Source organism: Plasmopara halstedii, assembly GCF_900000015.1.
Source record: "Plasmopara halstedii genome assembly, contig: Scaffold_262, whole genome shotgun sequence".
Classification (NCBI taxonomy): Eukaryota; Oomycota; class Peronosporomycetes; order Peronosporales; family Peronosporaceae; genus Plasmopara; species Plasmopara halstedii.
Window position 1 is genome coordinate 472,750 of NW_020187183.1, and position 17,601 is coordinate 490,350.

Consider the following 17,601-nt stretch of genomic DNA (forward strand, 5'->3'; position numbering starts at 1 on the left):
GTCAACATTTCCAACAAATATATAAAGGGCGATGAACAATGTAGATTAGATCCGACCATGTTTGTCTGCAGCATATTATATAGAGGCTGATGATTTTGCCAGAATCGTGGCTGCATCAAGTTTGCCATCAGCACGCGCAATTCGCCACTTGCCGTGAAGCTTCTGTCGAATGGGTAGAATTACTCACTCGCCCCAGAACCATCTCGCGCTTTTTCCTCTCATTGTTATCTCTATGAGTGCCACTGACGTGTACAGCAGTATTTGGTTTCAGAAAATATCATGACGCATATTATGATTGAAATCGGCCAGTCGTTGCGACCGTTTTCATCCCCAAAGAACACTTCGGCATAATTATGCTTTCAAAGCGTCAATCAAAGATTGCGCCTTTTTTGGGACTTTCTTAATCATTTGATGAAGTGCACGGGGGGCTTCCGATACAAGTAAGCTGTGAGGTGCAAGCATGATGGAGTGCAACGTGTGGGGTTAGACTCCAAGCTCAGTTGTTGCTAGTTCAACGCTTACTTCTGCGAAATCTTTGAAATGGCCAAAGTAGTTTGAATCCAGTGTGGTCCACATCTTGACGAGGTAGGGTACGTACTATCATATTCTAATTGTACAACACAGCGATGATATGTAGTAGTTATGTAGTACATAACACTATGTATGTAGTACTACATAGTACTTAGTACTACTAAGAGACAGCGATGATATATAGTAGTTATGTAGTACATAACACTATGTATGTAGTACTACTAAGAGACAGCGATGAAATAGTATGTATACTACATGATGTTACTACATTAGTACATTACTACATAGTACATCAATGTAGTACATAGTACATCTGTCTCTTAGAGTGTTGTACTATTGTAGGATATGATAGTACGTACCCCATCGCTGTCTCTTACCATGTAGTACCATGTAACGATGTACTACATGGTATCTTAGAGTGTTGTACATCCTAAGAGACAGTGATGATGTACATCATCGCTGTTTGTAGCATATCATCGCTGTTTGTAGCACATCATCGCTGTCACTTCATGGTACATGATGTGGTACATCATCGCTGTCTCTACATCATCGCTGTCGCTTAGGATGTACAAGACTCTAAGAGACAGCGAAAAGATTGATTTTGGGGATTCTCGTGATGCTCAATATAAGGACCGATCACTGACATTGTGATCGACGAGGAAGATATTACGCTCGACACAAAATTGACTACCTGAATTCACACCAGATTGGTTAAGTAAGCGCTATCTATGGTGGAACCTTTTGACGACGATCTCTTAGACTCGCATTTAAAGTTGAGCAACTTTGAAGTATCAATATAACGAGACTTACGAGACTTTTTCATCTTTTTATGCTCCTTGGCAAGATCACTAACGCTGATCTTCTGAAGCTGTTTGGAGAGTGTCTCAATATCGTTGAACCATAATCGTTTTTTAAATGGAGCTACAGGTTTCGAGTGATCCACTTCGCCTGATCCATCGATCTCCATTGCTTGGGGCATCAATTGTCGTCGAATTCTCTTTCGTCGATGTAGTATACACTAGTAGATAAGATATCATAGATATCCGGAAGTCTTCGTTTGTAAAAATGAGCTTTCCGATTTTGTAAATCTCAATAACCACGAGGCGACTCATCAGTTCCGATATCGATTCTCGCAGCCAATTGACTTCAGATTGCATTAGGATTGATATCCATCTACTACTCATGGCGCAAGCGTCAAAACAACAGCTTTAAGATCATATGGCCGACAGCTTCGACGACAACGACATACACAATTACGCTCCCTGATGGCACATACTCAGCAAGCGACATCAATAACTACCTTCAAAATTGATCATTCCAAAACAATCTCTATTTACAAAATGACCAGATTAAAGTACTATTTCATCTCAGGTGATGAAAACCCATCGAGTTACGCTATTCAGTCCACAATGCAACCAGTTAAGAATATCACAGGCTACACTGCTATGAGTGGTTTTCCTACAATACCAGTCAGTGCTTATACAACTCAGCTCCAGGTAGTCGATTCCTCATTTGGTTCTTTCATTGGGTTCAGTCCAGCTACGGATCCCGCTGCTCAAACAACTAGTGTCTATGCGGTTAATAGTGATCTAGTTCTTCAAGTCGATCCAATAGCCGCGGTTGTTATCACTTGTTCAAATCTGTATAATACAATTGCAAACAACAATCAGGTATTGCACACATTCACTTCTGCTGGGGTTCAGTATGGCGGCTTAATCACAACTTCATAAGGTCAGGGGTTAGCCTATTGCCCAATGGAAGGAGCTACGATCCCGCTTGGTATCATTGATAACAGCGTATGCATTCGTCTGTTGATACGACCAAAAAAGTAGTAGTGAAAACGCAACTTATAAGTCGCATACATACTCGATAATATTCTTGTAAATCTTTCGATTGATTGTATCCATCATCATCGCCCGTTGCTTCTCTCAGTCTCAAACTTTCTGGTGAGAAGAAACATGGACGAGGTGGAGCTGGAGTGTGCGGTGTATGGGAGAGAAGTCGTGTTTTCTGAGAAAATCACACGTGATACGAAAGTCGAAGCGCTGCAGAAGGCCATATTTGATGATCAACGATACAAAGGGCGCTTCTCGTTTCCGGCAAGCGCTTTGACGCGGTACTTTGCGCGGAAGAACGGCGCGTGGTTGAAGACGACAAGCAGTACAGGGATATGCGACCGTCATGGGCACTGAATGACAAAAAGTATTTTGGAAAGAAAAAGCCGTTCAAGCCTGGCTACAAAGAAATGTACATCTTGGTGGAACTCATTAAAGTCGCAGGTGTTGCGAGAGGCGAGCGGGAATGGAGCGCAGAGGACTTGTCGACCGTGCCTCAAAGTTGTTAGGATTTTATCAGCAGTGTGTTCAGGATCAGCGCTGGTTGTCGATCGAACACCAACACATTTGTATCTGCTGACCGACTTACACTCATGGGACGACGAGCTTATCATTTGAGTGATGAGGTCAAGGTTGAACTCGAGCGATATTCGAGGCTTCACCCGGCAATGAAAGCAAGTGGAAAGCGGAAGAATGGTTTGCTCGAAAAAGAAAGGCATCAGTGTTTCCACCCTAAATTTTGATTGAGCAGCTTGAAACGAGTAGCATGTCGATGGAAGAAGATCCAAGTTCAGACTTGAGAGTGGCATTTGTTGACGCAGTCCCGCTGCCTTCGACTTCGCGATTTTTTAAGGTTACCGCGCCGCAAGACATCCAGCTCATTCGATGTCGCATGGCCGTTGAGGTCTATCCAACGATGCATGTCCTTGTATCTGGGTTCCCAGGCGCTCTCGAAGCTCGTGGATTTAATCACCCATACGCTATCGTCCCAGCTCTAGTCACTGGTTGGAAATGCTTCTTTCTTCTCTGTCTGCTCCAGGTCCCTCTGGAAATGCGATTGTATGCACGAAAAGGGGGGTTCCAGTTGGATATATTGGCGGTGGGTTCGACGGCTCCGAGGATAACGAGCAGTTTCTCTCGTTTGGCATGGGATCCCGCCTGATTTGCCGTCGAGATGCCGTCCGACGTTGAAGATGAATCAAAAGAGGATGAATTCTTAATTCAGCGGACGGGGTGTATTCTCATGTCACGTCGTCCGCTCTTCCTTTGCATATACGAGCAACGAGCGTATCCCTAGATACCATAAGTTAGTGTTGTATAATTGTAAGGTGTACAATTGTGCGAAATTTGCGATGCGTTTTCATGTAATTGTGGAAATAACGTGTTTAATTTAGACAGGTTTTACAGTATTTATATAGATAATTGACTGTGTGAGGGAGAGTGTGGGTGGGCAGGAAGAAAATTTTGGAAAAATGAGTGTTTTAAGTGTGAGTCTAGGTGGAAAATCAAACATTAACAAATGTCACCTTAGCAATAGCAGAGCAAAATAAAAGTCGTACTACCAGGTTCCGCTACCTGGATGGAGTATCGAACCTAATCTGTGTATGCTGTATACGCGGACACATACAGTCGATACATTCTGTCGGAGAGTGCATGGCAGACCTATGCAAGAATGATCCAAGACATACCTTCAATTTAAGTTTCCACATAATTCAGTCCTAAACGTTGACTTCGGCTATTAAAATCTGAATCACCAGAAATCTTATGGTTACACTTTTAAGTGACAAACTGTCTTCTAGTTTACCAAATACTTGAAACCATCATTTCCTCTAGTTTCAGCCTTGGTAATCAAAAACAGTTTCGGTCGCATCGAAAATTTGATCTTGAGCTTGGCCATTCCGCACGATTTTAAAGGCCTTTTTATCGTCGATCTGACAAACCAGAACGTACGCATAAACAGTGAGGACTATTGAATCGTCGCAACGTTAGAAATTTTATAAATGCTGACCATGCCATTGGGTACCATGGTTCAAAGTTTAATTAGATTGCTGATTATATTTCAGCAGACTAAGCTTTGGTATCTAACGCCCTGATTTCAAACAATTTAGACAGTCTCCACCATTACGTTCCCACATCCGGAGCATTCAATTGCAACGACTTCTTATGAACTGCCTGTAACATCCAGTTCATGCAGCAGCCATCACGCACCATGATGAAAATTTCCGACCTAACTCGCTCTCGGCACGAGCCGGTGAATAGAATTTTTTTACAATAATACGTAAATGATTTCGGTGTGACAGCCGGATACTTTAATTTGTCTGACTTCTTAGTGCTGGTTTTTTCGACCAATAGAATAATTTGAAGCGAGGGGATAAGCCTGTCACACGAATCAAGTAAATCCATTCAGAATCGAGCGACATAGCACCATATGTTCCTCTTGGCTGGTTGGAGATGCCCCCTTACACTCTAGTAATGCTCTAGTCAAGATGTCAATTTAAATTTGCATCTTGAAAGCGACCATTAAGGTCTGCCTTTGTGTTTTCGTTTCGAACCTTTTGGTCGTTCGAAAAGAAATGAGTAGGTAGGTGTCCAGGTTCCACGATATGATTTTCTGTACAGTGGATCAAAGGTCGCTTCAAGAAAAATTAGACGCAGTTAAAACCAAAGCAATGCACGATTGATTTGTCTGTATGGAATGACCATTGTATGCGTACATTTCTCATCCTAGCTTATTGAAGCAAAATGAATCAGAAATCTCTCGTGTACCCGCATACGCCGCTCAATGTGTCAGCAGCCGATGCTCTTTCGTATGAGAATTTAGCAGATCAGCTCGTTGCTGAAACTCTTCGTACTCACGACGAATATGTAGCCCAAGGACGTCTCGTAGACCAAAGTCGATGGAAAGCTGTCAAAGAAAAACATAACATGACTGCGTACAGAATTCGAGAACGTGTGTCTAGATTTCGGCGAAATCGCTTTCCAAGTGACGAGACAGAAGCCGTTGCGACTTCTCCTCGATTACCGTCGTTTTACCATATTACAGATCAAGAGACGAACGAGGCATTGGTCGAGTCGTATCCGAGCGTCACAATCACGGAAGCTGGCTCGGATGATGAAATTCAAGATGAATGGAAATATGGAGACGAAGTCGAACATGACGTGGTAGACAAGTCTCGACCAGCACGTGTTCCAATGGTCTTCTGCACCGGCATCGTGCCTGGTACTATCGAAGACGCAGCATTAGCCTTCTTTGCTGACACGGAGAATCGAAGTCGCATGCGGAATGTCAGCTCAAAGGAGGCGTCCGTGGACGACATGCGAATCCTCGCACGCTTTCAAGGACCGAGTGAAGACGATCCATTTCGGTTTCTAGGAATTAAGTGGTGTTTACATGCTCCGCGAGGGATTATCAAACCTCGAGACTATGTCATTCTTGAATCCACGGGTATGGCACTGGACTCAGATGGTAAACGGTTCGCTTACGTCTTAAATCACTCGGTCGAGGGAGAAAATGTACCGGACTTTCGTGCGTTCGGAATCGTACGCATTTTATTCTCTGCATGCCATATCATGCGTCCACACGACGCGGAGGGATCAATCGAGGTTTTCAGTCGTGGTTTCATGGACACGCGTGGGTACATTGCCGAGCGACTAAGTACGTACATCTTTTGCGACAGACTCATGACAGTACCTCAAACGATAGCAGAAGCGTACACAAAAAAGTTAGTATGGCTATTAACTACACAGCGTCGAGCAGATACAACTTTGCGTCTGGCTCCGTTGGATGTTAACAAAACTTGTCCATGTTGCCTCCAAAAGTTGACGAAGGGGTTCGCTAAACTCTTGGACGGTACCTGCATGTGCCAGCTCTGTAGAAAAACCATATGCCGCAAATGTACGGTGAAGAAAGCCATACCCATTGTGACCGATCGGTCCGGACACTTGACACAAAAGACAATGGATTTCTGTCTAAGCTGCTTTTTAAAAGCTACCAGCCTTCCAGCATGGCAAGTAGCAATGAGCACTACACTCATGTCTTCTGAAGAAGACTTGATACTTCAAATTCCCTAATGGATGTGCGTTTTCTTTAGTGTCACATTCTGTTTTCGAGAGAAAAAAGTTCCATCTGTACTAATGACCGCCCATCCTTTCGTACATGTTCGTAACCCTCAGCCTCAACATACCGTCGTCAACATAAGGAATCTTCAAACGAAGTAATAGATATGAGATCGTAAGGTAAAAGTTGGGTGCTCTTTGAGATCGGACTAGAATTTTCGACGCAATTTTCCGTCGCTCTTAATGCTCGTCACTTGAATATTTCCTTCACGAGACACAAACGAATGGAACACTATAATGTCGTGTACCCACCCAAGCCCTTAAATCTATCATCCGAGGAAGAATTTGCTGTTGAACAAATCGCTGATCGATTGGTTGCAGAGACTTTACATGCCAGTGAAGACTTTGCTGCTGAAGGTCACGTGGCGGATCCAAGTTGCTGGAAGCGAGTGAAGGAGAAAGACAACATGGTAGCGTATCAGAATGTATCAGGTCTTTGTACTACTAAGCGCGGTCGATTTTGGAGCGAAGACACAGTTGTGGTGACTGCTTCTCCACAGAATCCTACATTGTTTCCAACAGGTCACGGCTCTTTTGAAGACGCAATGTTTATCCAAAGTTTTCACAACGTGGATGACTATGACTCCAAGGATGAAAGAGGTTTACATCACGACGAGTTTACAAAATTTGGAGCCAAAGATGGCGCAGAAACCAGTGTGTTAGAAAAGTTTCGACCGACGAGTGTCCCGACAGTCTTCATGCATGGTTCATTTCCAGGAACGGTGGAGGATATGGCACTTGCCTTTTTAGCAGATACAGATGAGCGTAGTCGAACACGATTTAACACTATCAAAGAGGCAGTTGTAGAAGATGTAAGAATTCTGGCACAGATTCAAGGACCAACACAAGAAGATCCGTTCCGATTTCTTGGCATCAAGTGGTGCACAAGTATGCCCAGTCGAGCAGTATCGCTGGTTGTGAAACCTCGCGATTACTTGATCATTGAGGCCACTGGAATGGCTTTTGACTCAAATGGAGTTCGCTTTACGTACATGCTGCATCATTCGATTGAGAGAGAGGAAGTTCCAAATTTCTGGGAGTTTGGGCTCATGCGTATAGTCTTCTCGGCTTGTCATGTCATGAAGCCACGCGAGGACGGAGAGACTGTGGATGCATACGCAAGAGGCTTTTTAATTAGTAATGACAGCTTAAGTGTCCGTCTTAACGTCACTCACTTCGCGGAAGGGCTTGTTGCAATACCCGATGCATTAGAAGAAGCATATTTCAAAAAGCTTACGTGGATGTTGTACGACCAGCGTCGATGGAGTGCAAGTAGCAGCAGTGGAAGCGACTCGAGTAGCTTCAGAAGCAGCAATAGCTCAGCTTCTTTAGTTGAAAAAATCAGTAGCTGTCCTTGTTGCCATGGAAAACTTTCGTCAAGAAGACTAGGTGTGTTTCTGGACAAGAGCTCCGGTTGCCGACTTTGTCGAAAAGTAGTATGTCATAAGTGCACAGTCAAGAAATATCTACCTGGTGAAGGTGCTCGTGGCCGTTATATGAAGAAGATCGAACAAGAATATTGTTTAACATGTTATCTTAAAGCTAAACGACTGTCTGCTTGGCATGTAGCTGTAGCGACGCTATTGAAATCGGCACCATAAGAATGATTAATATAATGAATAACCTCTAATGTCCATCAGAAATCACTGTCGACTGTGAGATATCGATTATAGTAATGTTACTTCCTCGTATTAATGTTTCTAAATGGTTTTACTAAATTTGTACTTATAGTAGTAACTGCATCAAGAGTAGTACTGTTAATATAACAACCCATGGTATGGCTAACGTCGCTATGTTTTTGAAACAGTGGCCAGTGCAACTTTCCTCGCTGACAGTTGCTTGGCCTTCAAGTAGCATGTCAAACAGAATTCAAGACTCTTTTTACTCGATAAGTCAAGTGGAAGGTTTTTCTTGACCGTACATTTCTTGCAGACCTTGTGTCGACACAAAAAGCAAGTCGAAGTGCTTTCAAGAAACTTTTTGAAGCCTTTCGTTGGCATTTTATGACAGCAAGCGCATCCACCACGTTTGTCTTCTAATATTTCGAGACTCTTCCGTCGTCGTGCGTACGAGTGCACAAACCATGCAAGTTTCTTCATGTACGACTCTTCTACTACTTGTGCTGAGTCTAGCAAGTGCTCACAAAGCAATTGAGTTGAAGCGGCCACCCCATAGTTTCCGCCTGCATTGCTATACCCACGAAAAAAAATCTCAATATCGCCCTGACTGTTGTATGTACGCACAATTCGACAACAAGATGCATTTATCCGCACGAGTCCTTGCTTTCGATACTCTGGGACCTCCTCAATCTCCACTGAATGGCTCAGAAAGTAAAATACTTGCTCGCCATTTGAATCCGTCGTCATGCCTGTGGACTCAATCACAACCAAATCTCGGGGCTTCACAATCATTCCACTACCTTGACCTGAAGTATACGAACTCCATTTGATACCTAAAAATTGAAATGGGTCCTGAGAAGTGGGACTACGAATCTGGGCTAAGACGCGCAAGTCCTTGATGTTCAAGTCCTTACTGGCAATCGCACGCATAATACTACGCTCCTCTGTGTCTGCTAGAAATCCAAGACCAGCATCATCTACAGTTCCTGGAATGACCCCACCACCAACCACCATAGGAGTATTAGGTGGTCGCATCTTCTCTAAGATGCTTTGTTCGGGCGTATCGATGTCCAATCTGTAATATTCTGAGCCTCCAAGAGAAGATGAGTCTTCTTGTGATGAATCATACGTTTGTTGGGTGTAGCCTCTACAAATGAGGTCATCTAAAGGGCTGTCACTCGAATAAAATTTCGGTCGATGTACATATGACGACTCTACCGCTTCTTCTGTTTGAAGACGATCACGTCGTAAACGACGTTCACCTCGTGATCGCATACAATACGCCGACATCGTACCCCTTTCTTTCACAAGTTTCCATCGCTCCGGGTCGATAAAACGTCGGTCAGCAATAAATTCCTCGTTCACCTGTAAAGTCTCAGCAACAAGTTGATCGGCCAAAGTCTCGTATTTCTCCATGTCTGTACGCGTTAGTACAAGCTCTCGAGGTGGAAAAGGATGACCAGCATCCCAAGAATCACCAAATCGCATAATTTATCGATATGTGCGGGCGAGAGTGCTTGGCAAAATGAAACACAGATAGTGTCTTGTGCCATCATGCAATCCTATCAGAGTTAAAGAGTAGGCTATTGGAGCAGTACAGACCTATTTTTAATGGGACAGGTGGTAGAAAAGATGCGATTTGAGGAGTATCAGAATTTTTTATCTGAATAAATATGGCAGAGAAACTAATAAAGACTGAATTATAAAAAAAAATAGCTGACAGTTATCGAGGCGTCAAATCGATACCCAAATGTTCATGAACCTATCTGGAGCACGTCGTGCTTCAAACTATACAAATTTGCATTGCATGATAACTATCCTCTTTGATGCAAGCTAATGATCACATATGTACAGACTTACGTGTTTTTGTGGGAATATGAGGACATTGCCGTCGTATGACCGCGAAATCTGCGACAGATTAGCTTTGACCATATGAATTAAATTTATACAGTCTACTGTATATAAATAACATACAGGTATTATTGTGTTCGGTATTAAGTGCTCAGAGCCAAAGCTTTGTTGGAATGCAACACCTTTACGACCACAGCAAGTGCTTTCTTTTCACTTGTGCGAGACAATTAAATCCAGTAACAAATCGTGCAGGTGATGGTGCGGCTATATCTTACTATCAAAGCATAGCTTACGTTGGTAAAGTACACATTATATTTTACTTCATAGTTTAGCATGTTTTGCGAATTTTCAGAATTGCCGCGGAACTTATTCGTCTTGTCGAGCATGAATCTTCCGTGACACCAAAATTGATTTTTCCGAAATATAATCCAATATGGTTGGATAGACGATACGAGAAAAATCCTGCCCTCTGAAAGCTTTATCTTTTAGGATGATTAAGTGACCATAACAGCTCTACAAACGGCCGTTACGAACTTTCCTAGGACGTTATGTCGTTGTGGTGATGGACATTCGTTTGTGGTGATGGACATTCGTTTGTGGTGATGGACATTTGGAAACCTAACAACACAATAATGAAAGCACTATTCAAGAACTTAAGATGTCAAAAAATTATGCGATTGTGTTAGGAAGGTTTAGTTATTTATAGTATAAAACGATATTTGTTTGTTGTGACTTGCCAAATTTTAATTATGGACACATTCTATGGGGGTTAGAAGGTTACTCACTAGCTGGACGGCAGAAACTTTTTGCTTGACAAAATGGTAAGTTATAGAGTAACCTAATGGGGCACTTGAGTATCCGTGATAAGAAAGAAAAAAATCGCTAAGCTGGTTGAGTTTTGAAGATTGAAACGTGCTTTCGCAATGAGCAAAAGCGTTCATTGTTGCCGTCGATTATACAATCAACGTGGCAAATTAGCTCACGTCTAGGTTACGAAGCTTCTCAATGTCTAGTTGATAGGAAAGTGTAGACCAAGAGGGTTGGCGTGCTCGGTACAAATTACTGTCTATAAAGATAGCACCTATAACTATAGACAGTGCTAGCTGATCGATCAAGTCGTCACCATAATAGCAAACTCAGGTATGATGAGAGATAAAAACTTGTGACTGCGTGCAATTTAAGTATCGCCATAAAGTTGAATCATATCTTGTTGAGCAATATCTGCTTCTGGACCTGATAAATTCATTAGATTCGGCTAAGATAAGATTCAGTCCTGTTGCGAGATTCTAGTTTTGTTAGTAAGCACTTCTTAACTTTCGATTGAATGGCTCATAAAGACTCTTCAAAGCATTCGTCTGTTGGTCAGATAGGCACGTTTGGCAAAACTTTGGACCTCCGAATGAGATGCAGCCCGTCCATCCATAAATTTCATTCAGAAATACTGCAATCCATTTTTGACTGACAACTACTCTTGACAATGCAAAGGTTATAACCATTCAGTTGATCATCTATCTGCGAATTGTGGGCTGTTAACTAAAATCATTATTCAAACCATAGAAACTACGGCTCTGGTTTGAAAGATTCTTTGCGCAGATGATAGTATCAAATACGTCTTACGAAGCTGTGTGGTTGCCTACTTTGCGATCGCAGCGATAAGATGCTCAACCAATCAACAAACATGTGTAAGCCTTGATGATTGACTTTGAAATTCATCATAATCGAACGATGTAGCAACAGACATGTCCACATACTTGTACGTGTCAATTCTGGGAAGGCGTTTGACGGTTTGTGCGGCATTTTTAGTCCAACTCTAATTGAATTAAAACGAGACCGATTTGTGGCTCCATTCTTTGTCAGATAAGTAACGATGGACCTTTTGTTAAAGAATCGGCGGTTGTACAAACTGTCGTGAGCCAGGGCGAGCTTGCGTGCTGAATTGATGGCGATTTGTAGGGACAACAAAGAATGTGGATTGTATAGAACACTCACTTCGTTGTAAAGATCTCGTCATCTTAAGCATGAGAGCTCTTATCAGAAGGTTGGGCGGCCTGGATTGCAATGAGATAAGTTATCGGCTGTCGTGTATCAGTCCCAAGCATAATCTTCATGTCGACTGTAGATGTAATTTATGAGAAATTGCTACATTGACATGAAAACGACAGCTGATTTCGCTTCTTGGCACAACTCATAAACTAAGCGGGAGAACGAACCATCATCTTGCATAAGAAGATCGATTTTTGCTTCTCATTAGTTACTTAAAGATTGGCAAAATGTGCCACTGCATACGGAATCATAACAGAAGGGACCAATGCTCCCTTCGTACGATCAATTCTGAAGAAAGCAAATCATGAAAAGTTTGAGAAAACCATAGTGTTGCTAATTTTGCCGACGCGCTGATAAAATCCCTTGAGGTGTATAATTGGACTTTTCGGTACTGAAATCATGTTTCAGAATCTTGCCTCTATCTCACGGGTCTTGCGATAAGGTGGTGCAAGGGTTGGGTAGGTACAGAGAAGATATATTTCCATGCTACGCAAAAATTCTATCTTCTTGTTTTGGAAGGGTCCTTCAAGGGAATGTTACAAGTGCACTCGACGAAAAATTAATTCGAGCATTCGAAAACGGAGAAATCCATGTAGCTTTCATTTAGAAATTACGTTATTTTTCTTCACTAGTGATTGTTTGTCTTCTGCGTTCTTCGTCTTTGGCGCTACGATCAAAGCACCAATTTCGTGAGCAAAGTTATAATACACGTATCGACAGTCGAATTCCATGTCATGCCAGTAATTAACCGAAATTGTCGTGGACAGCTGTGTAGCACGGTGATACCACAAAGATGGCAGGTAGAGGACTTCGCCTGCCTCCAACACGACTTCAATCGGTTGTAATGTCGTCGCCATCGGATACTTTTCTAGATCGACATGCAATGGATCCACAGGGATCCAAGGTGTACTATTCTTGTCATTTCCTGACAAAATCATCCATTTATTGTGTTGTGGATATTTTTCATGAAAAAGTTTTGTCGCCACAGGGTCCAGTCTTTCTTTCGGTTCAAGATAATCCACATGGCAATACTTAGCCGTCGGAAACTCCTGCTCATATAAACATCCCACGGCCGATGGTGGTAGTAGCGTAAAGTGTTTCTGACCCTTCACTACACAATAAATATTCTATGGAAACAACGAATCTATCAAAAATAAAAATACAAAATTGGCAGACAATCTTTACCTCATAATGATCTTTATGTAGAGTAGATACCGCCCTTTCATCCCCAATCCAAATATTAACTGCTTCCGGTTCGTTTCCAAAAGTTTGTACTCCTAATTCGATTGCAGATGGAATTTCATTAAAAAGGTTTGGCAGCTGGTCCCTTAGATTGTCGTTTTGATGTGAGAGATATGGCACGCCGTCAAATGTATCACGATTCTTCAAATTTTCAAGAAACTCTGCTATATGCATAGACCTCTCCTCGGGCAATACAAACAAGCTACTGTCGTGTCCATGAAACTCCATGACTGCATCGCCAAAGCCAAAAGGGGTGACATTCACGGAAACAGGGTGTTCTCCGCTCTTAGCGATCAAATAGTCATTATTCTGCCAATTGGCCATGGCACTTTGCCACATTGTACTCGTCATAACATTCAGTAGCACGACGGGCACACTTCGACTTACAAAGTCGCGATAAAATTGAATTGGGGTTAAGGTGGAGGCATCGATTCGATGAATGGAATGCAGAGATGCCCAGAAGTCTTGAGTATCACTTTGAAGACGGGACAGAGCGGCCTCTACGCCGTTCATTATAGCTTCTCTTCCAGGACTTTTGGGATGGGTTAAATCGAGTTAAATTGGGCTAAACGGGAATACACCCAGCTCACAAATACTAGCACAAAGTACGACCAATTACGCAATATACTCCATTCATAATTTATTCTATCTAAAGTTTTATCTCTTGCGTCGACAGTTCAATCTCTTTGTGGTCACGGCACGGCACTGAGCAGAATTGCATTCTGCAAACGCCTCTTATGCTTTAATGAAGCTTGACAATGCGATGACCTGGTTCATTTCTATCCCTGCTTACATAATTATTTTCAGCTGAAATTGTACGGGAATATAACATTAAATCACTGACGCTTAATACTTTGTTGATCAAACTGATTTACCGTGCACCTCGCACAGAGAAAGTTTAGATTTCCAGAGTCCGTGTCAGCTAACACAAAACTGGCGCTTAAGCTAGGATGGCTACAAATTGACCATGTCCCAAATAGAGCAATAGTGTGTATTCGCAAGAAAGTTTGAAAAAACGCTGCTATAAAAGTTTTCAAACGCAATGCGCTCAAATGAGCATGAGCGTGCAGTACTTACAAGGAAAGGGCAATCCCGACATGATAGTTTCAGAGCGACATATTTTGAAGGTGTTTGTACTGCTAACCCAGGCGAATCGAGAGATTTCCAAGTTCATGTTCATCAGTCACGGGAGGCAAAGAAATAATGTTTTGTGTCCAGAAGTTGCGAGCTCTTACAAATAGCGGTATACCATCTGGAGACTATAGAAGTCACCACCCTCGTGAAGGGTCTTTGGGTAGTTGTGGCCCACACAAATAGCCCATACAGCTTTTTGAGCAATGCGGGGATATACGGAGTGCCACATCCATACCGCGAAGACTTAATGGAGTACCGAGTTCTCTTCTCAGTGAAAGCAACTGAAAGCGATAGACCTCAGCTAAGCTGGAGAGAAAGTGAGTGATCACTTGGCTGCCAAGCAGCTCTTTAGTACTCGCTAATATTTCATCTGTGACAAAACAAAGTCTATGCATATTAGGTTTCGCAACTAGGTGGGCCAAAAGGCATAAAGGGTCGGATTTCCACGCAGGTTAATTCGATGAGTCTCTATTGGGATAAAGTATGGTGCGACTAGGCACGGAGCCGCTTTATAAAATTAAATTGTATTCTCTTATACCTCGTGGAGAACGTGATCAGGGACTTAGCTAAAAACTCTTATAGAGGAATGGGGCGCACAGCCTCAGGTTTTTGGCTGCTAACATTAACACTAACCTTCCGGGCTTCGTTAGGCCGTGTATATCCTGATGAATTTAAAAGCGTCGTACGATGCGCGACTATCGAAAGCAGCAGGCAGCGCGCAAAGGCATTGAAGATGCCAGATACGGACATTGTATCCGTGCGACTCCTGACGTGACATGTTGAAGGCCTTGTTAAACTGTCATGTGAGACTCTAAAATATGACACCGCGAAACGCTGTATCATACTGAGCCTAGAAATAAGCTATACACACATCTTAGATTTGGCAAGTATCAAACGACGTACATAACAAAGCATTTGAGAGCTCACTTCAGTAGCCACGCAATTCTCTCCAGAGGATTTTTGTCGAGTTGATACTATTGCTTCATCCATCCTCTCCTGCGTTTCATGCTCCGCTTCAATCACTTAGTAGCGGCATTGCTAGATACGTTGGATATGTCCTGTGCTGAAACTATCATGGCTTCATGTCTGCGCCGAAAGCACTTCTGAATCCTGATATAGATGGGTTCATGAGACAGTTGAATGTAACAGCATATCAAGGTCTCCAGTGTACCTTTGATGAACCACATCGATTGAGTGTATGTCGTAGTGCTTAGAATGCGTATATCTGGCTTGACATTTGGTCACAGCGATGGTGTATCCTGTGCCACAGCCAGTGTAAAGTAGAATTGACTGGGTGTCGTAGTCTTTAGTAAAGAGCCGGTGGAGCCGAAAAACGACTGTTACTCACAAGTGAAAGAGCTAGACTCTGTATTTATGGAAGACGACTCCTTCGTTTCAAGGTGAAACAATACTGCCGAGTCAGCACTATGTTGTGACGCGCTCACGATGCAAAGCAATAAAGAACGAGATTGTGGTGAGAAAGATTATTTACAAACAAAAAACGGATCCTGATGCGCCAGAGTTTATACATGCACGAGGCTTTGCAGCGGGGCTGCTGTAGCCCTATGCCTAGCGGAAGCTAAGCTAAGGCCACCGACCTTACGCTCTTACCAAGAACCAGCACAAGTGTAGCGGATCGCAATGCGGTATTTCCAAGTACTATCCAAAACGCTAAAAACCTTACTTAAGGGAATCGAACACTTCTGTCCAATATCTAATCATTTTTCAATTTTTTTTAGCTGCGGTAGAGCGGCGTTTTCCTAATTTATATAGTAAAATAAAAAACTTGATCAATCTAGTAATATGCATTACTACTGGCAATCCTGCCATGTGGTGGCTTCTTGCTACGGCGTAGCCACACACTGTGTGATTACACTTATTTGTGTAATACACACATATGTACGGCCGCACCATCTTGTGCGACCCTTCCTTTCATACAACGGTACGTGTAGCCGGGTTACACTCCCCCATTAAAATGGTGAATATTCGTAATTCACATTTAGCGGTCGCCTCATACGAGGCTCGCGTGTCTGAGACACCTTCACGTTCTTGAGACAACTTGTCTCCGCTCCTTGAACCCGTGTCTACGACACGCAGAGCACCCAATCTAGCTGGTTCCAAGAAAACCCATGCGCGAAGCTCGTCTTCTTCTAATCGCAATGCGGACCATTCCTATAGTGCTCGCCCCTCGCAAAACCGCTGCAGATGACGATTATCTCGTTGATCGATGGATGCAGCAGCACCGAACACTTTAATCGCTGTCTACCTTACAGAGAAGCCGCAAGGAAGTGGTCGTGCACGTTGAGCGCCATCTTAGATTTGAGTTTGCCAAACTCAAGGTGCAACGCCGACTTCTGGCGTATTGTCGTCCTGCAAAATATGGAACAATCCATAACGTTCCCGTGAGCCCTGTGGTCTCTCACACGGGCGGGCTACGACCACAGCAGCTCAGAATCATAGCTTGATCTCAGCTTATGGCCCTCCAACTTCCCGGGCTACTGCCGAGAAGCGCGGAGCGCACGACGACTCAAAGCGTCATGATCCTTCCGATCATAAGCGTCCACGACGTCTGTGGAGTTTTGCTGGTTTGCCGAAGTGCTACCTGAACCTCCTACGAGTTCTCGAAGTTTGGGTATCCCAGCCACTTCACAAGATATTGGATTCGGCCCTGTCGACAACGTCGATCCACAAGGCGTTCCACGTGGTAGTGGACGCCACCATTCTCATTGATAAGAGTCGACGGCGGACGATAACGACTTGGTCAATCGCCGTCCAGTGAATTGTGAAGTTCTTTGAGCTTTGGAGGACAAAGTTCGTCGTCATCGGCATCCCTCCGGGCATCTTTCCGAGGTCGTCTATCGCTGTGCGAAAGACCCCGATAGCCTGGAACAATTTGTGCACCGACTGAAAATTATTGCACTCTGTTGGAGCGGCTCCTAGCCGTCGAACAGACGAATACGTCACTTCGTGCGACGTTGGGGCGCCTTGCGCCTCTAGAAACGGAAATTGTTGCACTCCGTGCTCAGAAATAGTTGCTGGTTCAGCTTCCGAGTGGTCAAGCGCCTTTGAGCGCCGCTAGCGCCATTGCGGAAACGTTCATTTGCGTCGGATCTCGGTACGCCTTAAGCAAGCACACACAAAACACCGGTTTATATGCAAGGCCTCGCTTGAACACGACCTTAAAATGTTCGATAAACCGTGGACAGAGCTTTGTCTTAAAGACAGCAAAA

General features: G+C 43.4%; 6 protein-coding genes across 6 annotated transcripts; 3 read left to right on the plus strand and 3 right to left on the minus strand.

Moving 5' to 3' along the window:
• Window positions 1-1,058: 1,058 nt before the first annotated feature.
• PHALS_15019 (uncharacterized protein) lies at window positions 1,059-2,489 on the minus strand. Its single transcript, XM_036407313.1, has one exon. The coding sequence runs from the start codon at window positions 1,508-1,510 to the stop codon at window positions 1,229-1,231; it is 282 nt and encodes a 93-aa protein (XP_036263024.1). The 5' UTR covers window positions 1,511-2,489; the 3' UTR covers window positions 1,059-1,228.
• PHALS_04543 (uncharacterized protein) lies at window positions 2,490-3,528 on the plus strand (the record flags this gene model as incomplete). The annotated part of the gene is made up of 3 exons (XM_024722369.1): window positions 2,490-2,647; window positions 2,698-2,857; window positions 3,118-3,528. 3 exons carry the CDS (start codon window positions 2,490-2,492, stop codon window positions 3,526-3,528), a joined length of 729 nt encoding a protein of 242 aa, XP_024573452.1.
• Window positions 3,529-5,108: 1,580 nt separating this feature from the next.
• On the plus strand, window positions 5,109-6,437 carry PHALS_04544 (START-like domain; the record flags this gene model as incomplete). The annotated part of the gene is made up of 1 exon (XM_024722370.1): window positions 5,109-6,437. One exon carries the CDS (start codon window positions 5,109-5,111, stop codon window positions 6,435-6,437), a length of 1,329 nt encoding a protein of 442 aa, XP_024573453.1.
• A 269-nt stretch (window positions 6,438-6,706) lies between these two features.
• PHALS_04545 (Zinc finger, FYVE/PHD-type) lies at window positions 6,707-8,083 on the plus strand (the record flags this gene model as incomplete). Its single annotated transcript, XM_024722372.1, has 1 exon — window positions 6,707-8,083. The coding sequence occupies one exon, from the start codon at window positions 6,707-6,709 to the stop codon at window positions 8,081-8,083; it is 1,377 nt and encodes a 458-aa protein (XP_024573454.1).
• Window positions 8,084-8,272: 189 nt separating this feature from the next.
• On the minus strand, window positions 8,273-9,589 carry PHALS_04546 (Zinc finger, RING/FYVE/PHD-type; the record flags this gene model as incomplete). The annotated part of the gene is made up of 1 exon (XM_024722373.1): window positions 8,273-9,589. One exon carries the CDS (start codon window positions 9,587-9,589, stop codon window positions 8,273-8,275), a length of 1,317 nt encoding a protein of 438 aa, XP_024573455.1.
• A 3,005-nt stretch (window positions 9,590-12,594) lies between these two features.
• PHALS_04547 (Predicted phospholipase) lies at window positions 12,595-13,750 on the minus strand (the record flags this gene model as incomplete). Its single annotated transcript, XM_024722374.1, has 2 exons — window positions 12,595-13,122; window positions 13,181-13,750. The coding sequence occupies 2 exons, from the start codon at window positions 13,748-13,750 to the stop codon at window positions 12,595-12,597; spliced, it is 1,098 nt and encodes a 365-aa protein (XP_024573456.1).
• Between the last annotated feature and the right edge of the window lie 3,851 nt (window positions 13,751-17,601).